Raw genomic sequence first — 11,955 nt, 5'->3', positions numbered from 1 at the left:
CGACCCCAGTGACTGAGCAGCATTCCATGAGCCTTGGAAGGGGCGGGGGTGGGGGGGTGGGGGACGGGGAGAATACATGTCTTGCAGCCCCATCTCCAGGACTGAGGCCTTCAGGCATCTACCCCCACCCCATTCATGCTCCACAGGCACCACCGGGCCGACAGCAGCCTGACAATTGTCACTGCTGGGGAGTCCCTCTCACATCTAACCCGAGTACCCCAAGCTTCCCAATAAGCCTTAACCTCTTCTACCCTTGAGGCACAGCCTGCCTGGGGACAAGACAGCCCTGTGGCCAGGCTCCCTGAGACCCACAGGCAGCTGTGTGGCTCTGCACTGCCCGGGGTGGCCTGTCCACCTCTGGACCTCCCTCAGTCTTCCGACCGGTACAATATGCTTACAGGTAGGAAACGGTTGGCACCAGCCGCCCGTCCCCTCCAAACATGGAGACCTCTACCTTATGCCCAGCCACAGCACAGCCCCTCCATGGGAGACACCGTTTTAATTCATTTTGATCTTTTAAGTAAATACTCTGGCTCACCCCCTGGGCTGGGGGAGGAGGGAGGAAGGGCCACTGGGTGAGCAGTAGGCAAAGCCAGTCTCCTCAATCCTCCCCCACAAATGCCACTGCCACCACATCCCCTGGGTTCCTTCCAGAGAAGCAGGCATGCTGCGTAGCGAGGGGAAAATTCCATGACCAGGGGCTTCTGGGTTGGGGCAGGGCCAGGAGTGCCGGCCTCCCCAGGCTCCTGGCTGGGCTTCCTCCACGGGGCCCACCCCCGGCCGTGGGCTCAGCCTTAGATGCAGGTGACCAGCACGTCCATGGAGGTGGGCACTTGGATCTCTTGGAAGAGTGCGCGCCCCCCGGTGTCCCCCGAGTTCATGGCCTTGGCGGCAGCCCTCAACAGGTCCTGAGTGTGCTGCAGCAAGCGCTGGTTCCGGCGGCGGCCCAGTCGGCGCAGCGACAGCACGGCCAGCACATGCTCCCGCCTACAGAGACACACAAGCCCTCACAGCCGACCCCTGCACCCTAGGGGGCCCTCCAGGCTGCGGGGAGGGGGACCCTCGCTCGGTGGGGAGGTATGAGTGGCCCCAGTCGTCCAGGAACCCAGTAGGGAGGGCCCGACTGCCCGCGAGCAGGCGGAGAAAGGTTAGCGAGCCTGGCGCAAGGCAGAAGTCGAAGTGCCTGAAGGAGGGAGGGTGGGTGTCCCCGGAGCAGCACTGTGGGAGGAGCCCAGCCAGGCAACCATGTGGAGCCCGAGAATCGAATCGTTCCCCTCCTCAACAGGACACCAGGTGGGAACCCGAACTCGGGGGGGGGGGGGGGGGAGGGCAGGGGAACTCCGAGGGGAAAACCCCCCTCCCGGAAGAGTTTTACCCGCAAGCCAAAACCAGGGCTTCGGGCCAGGCCTCCCTAGCGCAGAAGAGAATGGAAGGCGAGGGGGCGGGGCGAGGGGAAGGCGTGGAATCGGGAAGGGCCCGGGCTGGGGAAGTTTCTGATGTAGCCTCCCCATCCTGGAATCTCCAAGGTCACCCAAGGGTCGGGCTGGGGTTTCCAGGGGATCTGGTGAATCACCGCCGTCCCCAAACAAACCCGGCATCAAAGCCTCCCTCCTGGACCCGCTCAGGCGGTTGTGCTGGGAAGACTTGGGGTTTCCAGTGACTGGGGTCCTGCCACTACTTGATTCCCGATGGGGGCAGGGAGGAGACCACCCATAGAGGCCTGAGCGGGTCCTACAGCCTACCGATGACTCTGGATTCGTGGGGAAGAGCCCAGGAAACTAGCTGGAGCTTCTATCTGACGAAAGCCGGAACCCCCCCAGCAGCAGGTATCCTCAGCAGGCCCCAATCCCAACTCTGGCTCCGCAGGGAGACAGACCTGATGTCCTGGTAGCTCCCGATTAGCGTTTCCAGGTGCCGCTGGATGTGGTCCTTGTTTGTTTCACCTAGGATCTCAGACACGCATGAGATGGCCTGGTCCAGCCACGAGGCCTCTGAGCCCTGCAGGGATAAGGAGGTGCCCGTGACACCCTCTCCCCTAAGAGGAGCCCGCTCCCCCAGTTCCCTTCCTCAAGAGCCAGCTCGCAGAGCCCCCTCAACTCTGCACGGATGGGGAAACTGAGGCCAGGGCCGGACTCGCAGCCCAGATGAGGAGGGGGGACGGGAAGGTCACGGTGTGGATAGGGTTAGGGAGGAGAGCCCTCCCAAGGGCTGTTCAGGGGGCGGTGCCTGCAAAGGGTATGCAAATCTAGGAGAAGCATCCACGCCCCTGGTTCCAGGCTCAAATGCCCAGATGCCATGAGTCTTTCTGCGAACCCTCCCCCACCCACCCGTCTCCCACATGATGCAGCTCCCCTGGTAGGAGCCTCCGGGGAAGGTAAGTGCCCCTTAGCAGTGGCGCTGCGCCTACCAGGCCCTGGAAGGTGTCACTAATGGCCTGGGCCTCTAGGTTCATCTTCTGGGAGCCAATCACACGCTCTGCACCCCGAAAACGCTCGCGCGGCCTCAGCGCCTGCACCAGGTACTCCCGGACCACATATCGGTGCGCTTCGTGCAGGACCTCCTGAATGGGGGGGGGGGAAGGCGGGGTGTCAGATGGCTGACAATTGGTGTGGACACACACACCCCACCAGGGCGCACCCACTCACCCTACCTGTCCCCGAGGTGGAGCCACCAGCTCAAGTTGGCGGGCAAAGGCTACCACCTTGTTCATGAGGGGCTGGAGCGTGTCCTGCGTCAGCCAGGCCTTGGTGCACAGTAACCTGAAGAGTGGCTGGAGAGTTGGGAGAGATGAGGTCTGCAACTGTGTCACCCTGACCATGGGGACCCTCCCCTTAAAGCCCTGGAGGGGCCATGTCACCCGGAATGAGCTTTAGAGGGCTGTCTTTTTTTTCGGGGAGGGGGGCTGTCACTTCTTGTCAAACCCTGAGAGCCATGGTCAGGAAGGCCTCCTCAAAGTTTTGGTGGAGACCCCACCACCACCACCACCTAGGACCTGCTTAGTTCCCCCCTCCTCCAGCTCCAACTCCAGAACACCATCCTGGGGTTGGCTCTTGACCATGGAGAGGTGGACTGAAATGAGAAGGTGGGCGGATCACCAGCAACCCTGCTCCTTGAGCTCCTAAATCACATGGGTCTGAAACTGCCCAAGAGGAAGTGGGGGTCATGACCTGGGCTCAGGGCTTCAAGTACAAGGGCACCTGCTGGGCATAGGAAGTGGGGAGAAAGGGTAGGCAGGAAAGGTGGTGGCTGCCCTACCCCCTCACCTGCACATCACTTTGCAAACTCTGCAGCAGGTGCTTCTGGAATGTGGATGTGGTCCTGGTCAGGGGCTTTTCCAGCTCCTCAAAGGTGCCTGGGAACCTGGTCAGAAGGTTGGTCCTGGGGAGAGGGCCAGACAGGTGACAGGAGGGGTCAGCAGGAATGATGAGGGAGGGGTACAGGTGAAGTAGGGGAAAGGTAAAGAGAGAAGTGAGGAGGGGGCAGGTGAAGTGGGGGAAAGGGGTGCAGGTAACACAGGAAGCAAAATGGGGGTAAGGGGACAGCTAGGTGAAGGAGAGGTAAGGGGAAGAGGCTGGGGTGCCATAGCCCTGACTCAGCCACAGCCATGTTGGCTCAGCACCCAACGACAACTCCATGCACTCAGAATGCAGGGTGAAGAGCAGCCCCTAGGCTGCACAACCTAAAACTCTGGGCTTAGAGTAAAGGAGGGGACAGCACCACGTCCCTGGGGCTGTTCATGGGGGGCGGGGGTGAGCCACCTCTACCCCATGGCTAAGCTGTGGAAGGAACCCCATCCTGCTTGGGAATCCCCCAGAAGGGTGATACCTTTCTTTGTTCACTGTTGGGGAACCTGAACCAGAGGCTGACTACCAAGGGAGGTTCCCTCCCAAGCCACCTCAGATGGAGCGAGGACCACGCCTGTGGCAGGAGCTGGGGCTGGCTGACCTCAGAGCCCCCAGAGCTCAGGGCCAGGGGCCACTGATCAGGAGTAACAGAGCATTGGAGAAGCAGTGCCTGATTGTGGTTACACTTTGGACCTGGCCAACCTGGTTCAAACCCAGGTCCACCACTTGGTGTGTGACTGTGGCCAAGTAACACTTCTTTGTCATCCGTCAAGGGGCACCCTGAAGTCAGGATGCAAGGGCAGCAGGTGTGTGAAGCAGCACAGTGCAGGCACGCAGCTAGTGCTCAAAAAAGAACAGGCCCAAGCTCTCCAAGGCACTGAGGCCCAAGCCAGCGAGCAAGGGCTCTTATTCCCTGATTGCCAGGCAGCCCAGAGCGGTTGAGTAACTTGGCCCAGGACTCGCAGCTGCTAAGTGGCAGCGCTAGATCTCAACCCTCAAAGCCAAGGCCTGAGCTGCTGGTGTGCCCCCAGGGGGCAACCTTGAGGTTGCCTGAGGTTGAGGCCAACAGGAGCAGCCTTCTTCCAGCCCGCAAAGCGGGCCTCCTGGAAGCAGACAGATTCAGACCCAACTCTCACCACAGCCCGGCTGTCCCTGAGAAGAAGGAAAAGGAGGGCTGGCACAAAGAGTGGAAGGAACAGAGCCCAGAGTGGCAGGACCGGACTGGCCAGGGAACAGACAGGAATGGGGGGACTGGAACTCTCCAACCTTTGCTCCACTTTGAAACCACCCCCCACCCCTGCCACTGCCCAGTGGGTGGGCAGGGTCCCTAGTGGCCTCCTGAGAATCCTGCCTTTGACCTCACCCCGGGAGGGGGCAGCCCCTCAGGGTCCCCGTGAAGGCTTCCATCAGCGCCCACGCTCCAGCCCTGCAGCCCCACTCCACCCAGGCCTGGACCCCTCTGCCTGCCGGCTCCCTGCGCTCGCGCGCCCCCTGCTGGCCACGCCGGGCACCGGCTCCCGGAGGTACAGCCATGCGCCCCAGACCCACCTGAGCTCCTCGAAGGCGTTGATGTAGGCGCCCAGGTGTTGCACGCTCACACCCTCCGACTCCAGAAAAGCCTTTCCAAACCTGGGGGTGCAGGTGTAGAGGCCGTGGGGACCCTGCCGGGTTCAGCAGATCTGCACCTGCCTAGGCTTTGTGCTGAGCCTCCTGTCCCACCTGCTGGACAAAGCCCCCTCTCCGTCCCCTTTCCCACCCCACCCCGATTCGAGCAAATGGGGATGGGGCTCCCAGGACAAACCATCGCCCACACCCTGCTCCTTCCGCACCTGGGCATGAAGAGGCCGAGGGCCTGCGCACAGATCCTCAAGGTGGTGGCCTCCAGCTCCGACGAGATGGCCCGGGCCGCCTTCACGTGCTCACCCACGAGCTACGGGAGTGGCGATGAGTTCATATCAGAGCCCCCCAGTACCTAGCACCCCACTTCGTGGCCCGATCCCCCTCCATTTCACTACCCATCTTCTCAACTCCCTGCACCTAGGAGTCACCTGCCCAGCTGGGAGCTGCACCCCCTCCGCATCCCTGGGGTCCCGATTGTGCCCCACTTGCAGTGTCCACCAGGAGTGGAAGTTAGTCATGGGCTCGGCGTCTCAAGGGGTCCCCACCGCACGCGGGAAGCCCAAGAACCCGCCCCTTTGACCCCCCATGTCACACCATGTGCACATCGATGGACAGCAGCGCGTGGTATCGGCCCTGCAACACCTCAGGGGCCTCCGCGGCTGCCCAGCGGTTTCGCTCCAGCTGCAGGATGCTGTCGAAGCAGCTGTCGATCTTGGTCTGCACAGACGACCGGCCGTGGTGAGACCTACCCCCACAGAGGGCCTGCGCCCCCTGCTTCCCGGCCCTCCCGGTCCTTACGGCGAGGGCCACCCTTCCACGCCACAGGCCCATACCCAAGGCTACAGAGGGGAGGTAGCACCAGCCCTCATGACGGCCCGCACTGAGGAGCAGCCTGGGGTGGTGCCCAGTTCCCGGCAAAGTGCCCAGGGCGTGGCCCCGCCTCTCCGATCTGGCCCCGCCCCCTCACCTCCAGGAATCTGGTGTAGTCATTCTCCAACCCGGCCCACACTTCGGGCGCCAGCAGTGGGGGTAGTGGCTCAGCGGGCAGCGCCAAGTCCGGGGCACCCAGGAAGTCAGGACTGGAAGGCAGGGCGGCAGGCTGTGGACCTGGGCGGGGCTCCAGTGCATCAAAGGGCCGCGGTCGCCCATTTCCCTGGGCCTGGCTTAACGCCAGAGGCCATCACTGAAATGTCACTGACCCTGGTCCTCTGTTCAAGATCCCACCCCCAGGCCCTCCTTTGAACATCGATGCCCCTCCCCTCCCTCAAGTTCTGGGCTGCTCCCTCACCTGGCCCCCTAGCTGAGCCAATTCGAGAGACAGGAAGATGGCTGTCCTCGTGGACCTCAGTCATGGTCAAGGTTCACCCAAGGCTAGGCTGTTCACCTGCCCACTCCCACATCACACAGCTTAGGAACCAAATGCCTAACTAAAGCCACCCAGGCAGGGGAACCTGGGCCACTGTGGGCCCTCCTCTTCCAGGGCAGCTACCCCTGCTTGTGGGACCAGGAAACCTCCCTTTCTCTTTCCACTCCACAGTGCAGGTGCCACCCAGAGGGGTGAGCAAGCAAGTGAACTCAGCCAGCACCAAGCTCTGTGAGCCCAAGGCTGTCTCCGGCCGGGAGGGGAGGGCGTGTGTGGTGCTGCCTGGGCTCCAAGGCCCCAGCTGGCGAAGCACAGGCCCTCTCCCTGGGGCCCTGCTCGTGGTAAACTCGCCTGGTACATGTTCTACCTTGGGGAAGGAGGATGGTGGGTTCCCCTTGGGAAAAACCAGGCCGAGAATGATCCATGCCTTGCCTTCTGCCCCTAGGTCACCCACTCTCTTCCCCCAGGACAGGCGCTCCCAGAGCAGTTCCAAAGGCCTCCCCAAACTCTGGCGGGTAGTGGCTCTGACCTCACCTTCGGTAGACATTGGCAGCCCAGTCCAGCAGGACATAGAGCTGTTCGCAGCCACGGGCCTCTTGTGCCAGCTCCTGGAGGCGCTGGGCCACCGCACTGTGGAAAGCCTGCAGATAGATCTCCCAGGCTGAGAAGCCGGCAGCCGCGTAGGCAGGCTGCACCTCCAGCCGCACCTTCTGCAGGTCGCCGCGGACCAGGCAGCCCAGCGCGGCCAGAAGGTGAGGCAGGCCAGGCGAGCGCTGGTCGTCCTGCGGGGCCTCCCCGGAGCCTGCCCGCCACACGCGCTCCTGCACGCTCTGCCGCACCGCGTCTTCCCAGTGCTGGCGCCAGCGGCGCGGCATGCGCAGGAAGTCGCCGTCCTCAGGGGGCGCCGGGTGGGCCTCCTCCTCCGCGTGCACAACGCGGGCCAATTCGGTTAGCCCAGCAGCGTCCACGCCGGCCGGGCCCAGCGTCTCGCGCACCATGGCGCCGATCTCGGCGGCCAGCCCGTCATAGTGGAGACACACGTCCATGGCGCGGCGCGCGAAGGCCGTGGGGTCCTGCTGGTAGGCGCGAGTGGTCTTCTCGGCCACCAGCTTTGTCTCCAGGTCCTGTAGTTGGGTGAAGGCAGCCAGCAGCTGCCGCTCCGTGATGAGGTCGGCCACGGACTTGCCTTCTGCAAGGAATGGGCGCTATGGGGGGCCTGGGGGGTGCCAATGTATGGGACGGCACCAGGACCACACCACGATAGGAACCAAGGCCTGGGCCTCCAACTGAAAGTCTGCTCCGGAAGGTTCGCCCAACTACCAGGGGCCCTTCTTTGAAGCGGCCCTAAGTGGGGCTGGCCTGCCAGCAGGGCCCAGCCCCTGGCTCCCCACCCCCACTCAGGCTTCTGTTGAGCCGGCCCTGGTGTCCTCGCCCACAGCCCTAATGGCAGGTCTGATGGGGTCAGAGCTCAGGCTGGGTGTGCCTGGGTCCAGGCTCCTGCCTCAGGGCCAGACTTCAACAATGCTGGCCAGGCCGGTCCCCACCTCCAGCAGCCCTCTGCCACCACCTGCACCCCTAATGAGGATCAGCTCCAGTGGGTCCTCCTTTGGGCAGCCCTTCCCACCTCCCTCCAAGCAGCCAGGATCAGAGCAGCCATGCCATGTCCACCACCCAAGCTTGGCCCAGAGCGGGGGTGGGTGGGCTAGCTCCTGGCTCCTAGGTGTGGAAAGCTAGCATTCTCGTGTCCTGCAGACCTGGGTTCAAATCCCACCTCATCCATTTCAAGCACTGAGGCTTGAGGCAACGCTCTTTGCCTCTCCTAAGCCTCGGTTTTCTCATCTGCCTGATGGGTGCACCCTCCCTGAGTTGTGAGAATTTAAATGGCAATTGGGCCAGTCCCTGGTGGGTGGGAGGGGAATTCTGAGGAGCAGAGGCAGCCAGGAAGCCATCAGGTAACCTGTTTTCCCCTCCCCCCATACTCCATGTGGCTAGTGGGGCTCTCACCTGCTTCGGCTCCCATATCCTCAGGCCCCGCAGTGGATGCCTGCTGGCTGACGCCATCCTTGTTCCTGGAGGGTGCCTCCGGGTGCTGGGTCTTCTGGGCCACGGTGGCCATGTGAGCTGGATCGGCAGCCACACCCTTCTCTGGGGACCTCCGCAGGGACCGGTACATGAGTCTCGCGCTGCGCAGGAGCACGCCGCCCTCAGGGCCCCGGGCCCGCTGGCTCGCCCGGGATAAGGACCGCCACAAGGTGCCCCAGCCAGGCTGTGCAGCCTCGTCACTGTAGTGGGTGCTGGGCATGTCCCCGCTGCTCACCCTCCTCTGGACCACCTGCCCTGAGGCCTGCTGCTGGGCTTGCTCCTTCGGGCTACCCAGGCCCGGTCCTGGGGTCACTGTGCCTGGTAATGGCATCTTGGCAGCAGGGGAGCTGGGGGCGAGAAGGAGGCTCAGGAAACGCGGGGGGGGGGGGTGGGGGGGGGCGTGGGATGTACCCAGTCCTGGGGAGCCGATGCAGAAACCCAGGAAGCTGAGGCCCAGCAGACCCAGGAACTTTGTCCAGAAAGGCTTCCAAGGGAAGTGGGCCTCAGGCCACAGCTGGGCACCGAGATGTGGACAGCCACTTCCACGCGACACCTTTTGAGACCCTGCCCTGCTCTCCCCCATAGGTCCTCCCAGACCCTGCCCATCGGAATATGGAAGAGGGGGTAAGCCTGCAGGCCCCAAGACCCAACCCCAACCCCAGGAGGCAACTGCTTCCAGGATTCCAGGACTTTTAGGTCCTGGGGGTTCCACCCACGCCCCCCCCCTCCTGTCCATTTGCCACCCTCAGAGCCCCCAGCTCAGCCCACATTCCACTGACCAGGTCAGTCCTCTTCCACTCTGAGCACCATCCACCTCCTCTCAGAGGCTGCAGGGCTGGAGGCCGGTGGGGGCGGGGGGCGGAGGGCGCCTGCTTCGGGTCACCCTGTGGCTTATCGAGGTTACACAGCCCACAGAGGAGACAGCGGGAGCAGACTCAGCTCTATATTTAACTGGGAGCTGGGCTCCCAACGAGCCTTCCCGCTAGCTCACACACACACACAAACACACACACACACACACACGGCTCCACCCACCCCTTCTCGGGCAAAGAGGTGTCTGTTTGCTCTCCTGGCAACTAGGGGACTTTCTCCACTGTGCAAACGGGGCTGGGGGTCAAATTAAGTCAGCCAGATCCCAATTTACCCGTGGAGAAACTGAGCCTGGAAGAAGGCCTAGACCTACTGAAGTTCCCAGTCAAGCAGAGGCAAAGCTCCTCACCCCCACACTGGGGTCCCAGGACAAAGCAGAGGCTGGAGCCAGCAAGGCACACACACAGAGGCACACACACAGTGACCGTGGACAGGAGCTGTGCCACCCCCACTCCCCAAGGCTTCAGCTTCCCTGTAATGGAATGACACTATGACGGGCAGTCCCAAACCGTCACCTGCCCACCACCCAGTGTGTCCGGCCCCAGACAACGGAGCCTACCTCTCTAGACAGGACCGGGGCCAGTGCAGCTGGAAGAAGGCACTCCAGGTGATTGATGGAATTTTATCAGCCCCTCCCTGACCACAGGTCACTTTGTGTCCCAGCAGGCACCAGCCCAAGCTCACGCAGCTGGACAGGGTCCTAGTGCCGTCCACCCAGCCCCTTCCCCTGTCCACACTCAACATGGGACTAGCAAGGCAAAAGGGACTCCTTCCTGTACAGTACAGGGGACAGGGATGGCCGGCCCTGGCTCGATGGGGGAAGAGCTCCCACTTAGTAAGCGCCAGGTGCAGATCAGATCCTGCTGACAACCCCGGGGCAGGAATGTCATAGAGGAGGAAACAGGCTCAGAGAAGGGCAGTGCCTTGCCTCTGGCCACAGAGCTCAGGAGCGGGGAGCAGAGACAGCCTGTGTTTCTGGGGACTTAGGTTTGCTGCCTTTGGATCTGCTTCTCCCACAGAAGGTCCCCAGGGAGGTGGCTCCCAGAGGCCAGGGGTGGGATCCAAACCAGACCAGACTCACAGCCATCAAGTCCATGTGGGTTCCTGAGACGGACACTGTTGATGGGAGTAGAAAGCCCCGTCTTCCTCACTCGGAGAGGTGATGGCTGCAGACTGTTGACCATGAGGCTCGCAACCCGGGGCGTAACAATGATGCCACCAGGGCTCACACTGCAGGTAGTGGAGTCCATGGAAGACCTCATCCCCAGTCTGCCAAACAGCCTGACCTCAGAGCTGCTCTGAGGGGTTACCAAGGTCCCAGCTGTCGGCCTGCCCCTACTCCTAGCAACCTCTCCAGTCATTCATGACCATGACCGTCCCAAAGCCCAAGTCCAGAGGGGCCACCACTGCCTTGAGGCCCTGGATCCACTTTCTCTATCCCCCCTTGACCCCGTACCTACACCCACCACCACACCTTCCAGCCTTCTCTGGCCCCTGCCTCCTTCTCAGCCCACTGCACCCTGGCCTGCTGCCCTTATTCCCCATATCTGATCAGGAATCAAGATCCTGGGGTGCAGGCACCCCCACCTCCAAGGAATCCTCAAAATGTACCAGTAGCCCTCGGGACCCTGCACTGACCCTCCCATCGCTCCCAAACCCAGCCTGAAAGAGGGGTGATCCATCAAGCATTAAGACTCCTCTTCGGAATAGCCTGGCAAAGGGGGCTTCTCTCTGACTCGACGACTCTCTGTCACTTGGTCCCCATTGCCCTGAATTTTCCAGAAAGCCTACCCTCAGAATTGGCCCTGGAGACCCTGGCCCACCCAAAAGCCATAGTCCTTGGGACCTATCCCCTTGGGCCAGCCTATCTGAGGTGAAGCTTGGTCAAGGGGAGGAAGGCATGAGGACTTCAGCACCAAAGGCAGGCCGTCTCAGGTGCCCTTCCTCCAGCCATTCCCTAACCCCCCCACCCACCCAGCTCCCCAGTCTCAGCTCCCACCCCCTCTGCCTTGCCTGCAACAGACTGACCTCCATCGTGCCAGCCATCAAAACACAAAACTAGCCCCCGTAGTCTAGGCACTGCCCCCTGGTAAGGTCCCTATTCCCCTCTGCCCCCGCTCCCCACCATTACCTGACCCCAGCTCTCCCCTCCTCTCCTCTCCTTCCTGGATCCCTGCTCAGAGCAGTCAGGGGTTCTTCCCAGAACAGAAACACCCCCCCCTTGTCACCTCCCAGGAATGTTGGGTGCACCACTCAGACATGTGCTTCCACCTCTGTCTGTCTGTCAACGTCTACTGGGAGAACTTGTTCAGGTGAGAAGGTAAGAAAGACATACAGAGGTGTAAAGACCAACGTGGGAGCTGCAGAGTTCAGTCCTTACCGAGTGTTGGTGGCAAGAACACACGATGCCAAATGCCCTCGCTCACTCTCCGTGCTCTCTCCTCACTGCCTACTCATAGCGACCTATAGGACGTGGTAGGACGGCCCCTGTGGGTCTCTGAGATGGTCACTCTTTCCTGGAGTAGAAAGCCTCTGCTTTGTCCCCAGGAGCTGCTGGTGGTTTCGAATTGCTGCCCTTGAGGATAGTAGCCCAATTCAAAACCACTGCAGAGAGAACAAGTCATGGAAAAGGCTCCTTTTCCAAGAACAAAACAGACCCCCCTCCCAGAGCGGTTG

The 11,955-nt window shown here is 62.0% G+C and overlaps 1 protein-coding gene across 1 annotated transcript; it reads right to left on the bottom strand.

Annotated features, from left to right (window-relative positions):
- Positions 1–358: 358 nt before the first annotated feature.
- EXOC3L4 (exocyst complex component 3 like 4) lies at positions 359–8,744 on the bottom strand. The gene is made up of 11 exons (XM_075531578.1): positions 8,332–8,744; positions 6,862–7,516; positions 5,932–6,043; positions 5,559–5,681; positions 5,174–5,274; positions 4,893–4,973; positions 3,264–3,378; positions 2,651–2,770; positions 2,408–2,560; positions 1,877–1,998; positions 359–987 (listed from the first exon to the last, which is right to left on the bottom strand). The coding sequence occupies exons 1-11, from the start codon at positions 8,738–8,740 to the stop codon at positions 795–797; spliced, it is 2,184 nt and encodes a 727-aa protein (XP_075387693.1). The 5' UTR covers positions 8,741–8,744; the 3' UTR covers positions 359–794.
- Between the last annotated feature and the right edge of the window lie 3,211 nt (positions 8,745–11,955).

The sequence above is a fragment of the Tenrec ecaudatus genome, chromosome 14, assembly GCF_050624435.1.
Source record: "Tenrec ecaudatus isolate mTenEca1 chromosome 14, mTenEca1.hap1, whole genome shotgun sequence".
NCBI classification, from domain to species: Eukaryota; Metazoa; Chordata; class Mammalia; order Afrosoricida; family Tenrecidae; genus Tenrec; species Tenrec ecaudatus.
This window is presented reverse-complemented; position numbering and strand designations above follow the sequence as displayed.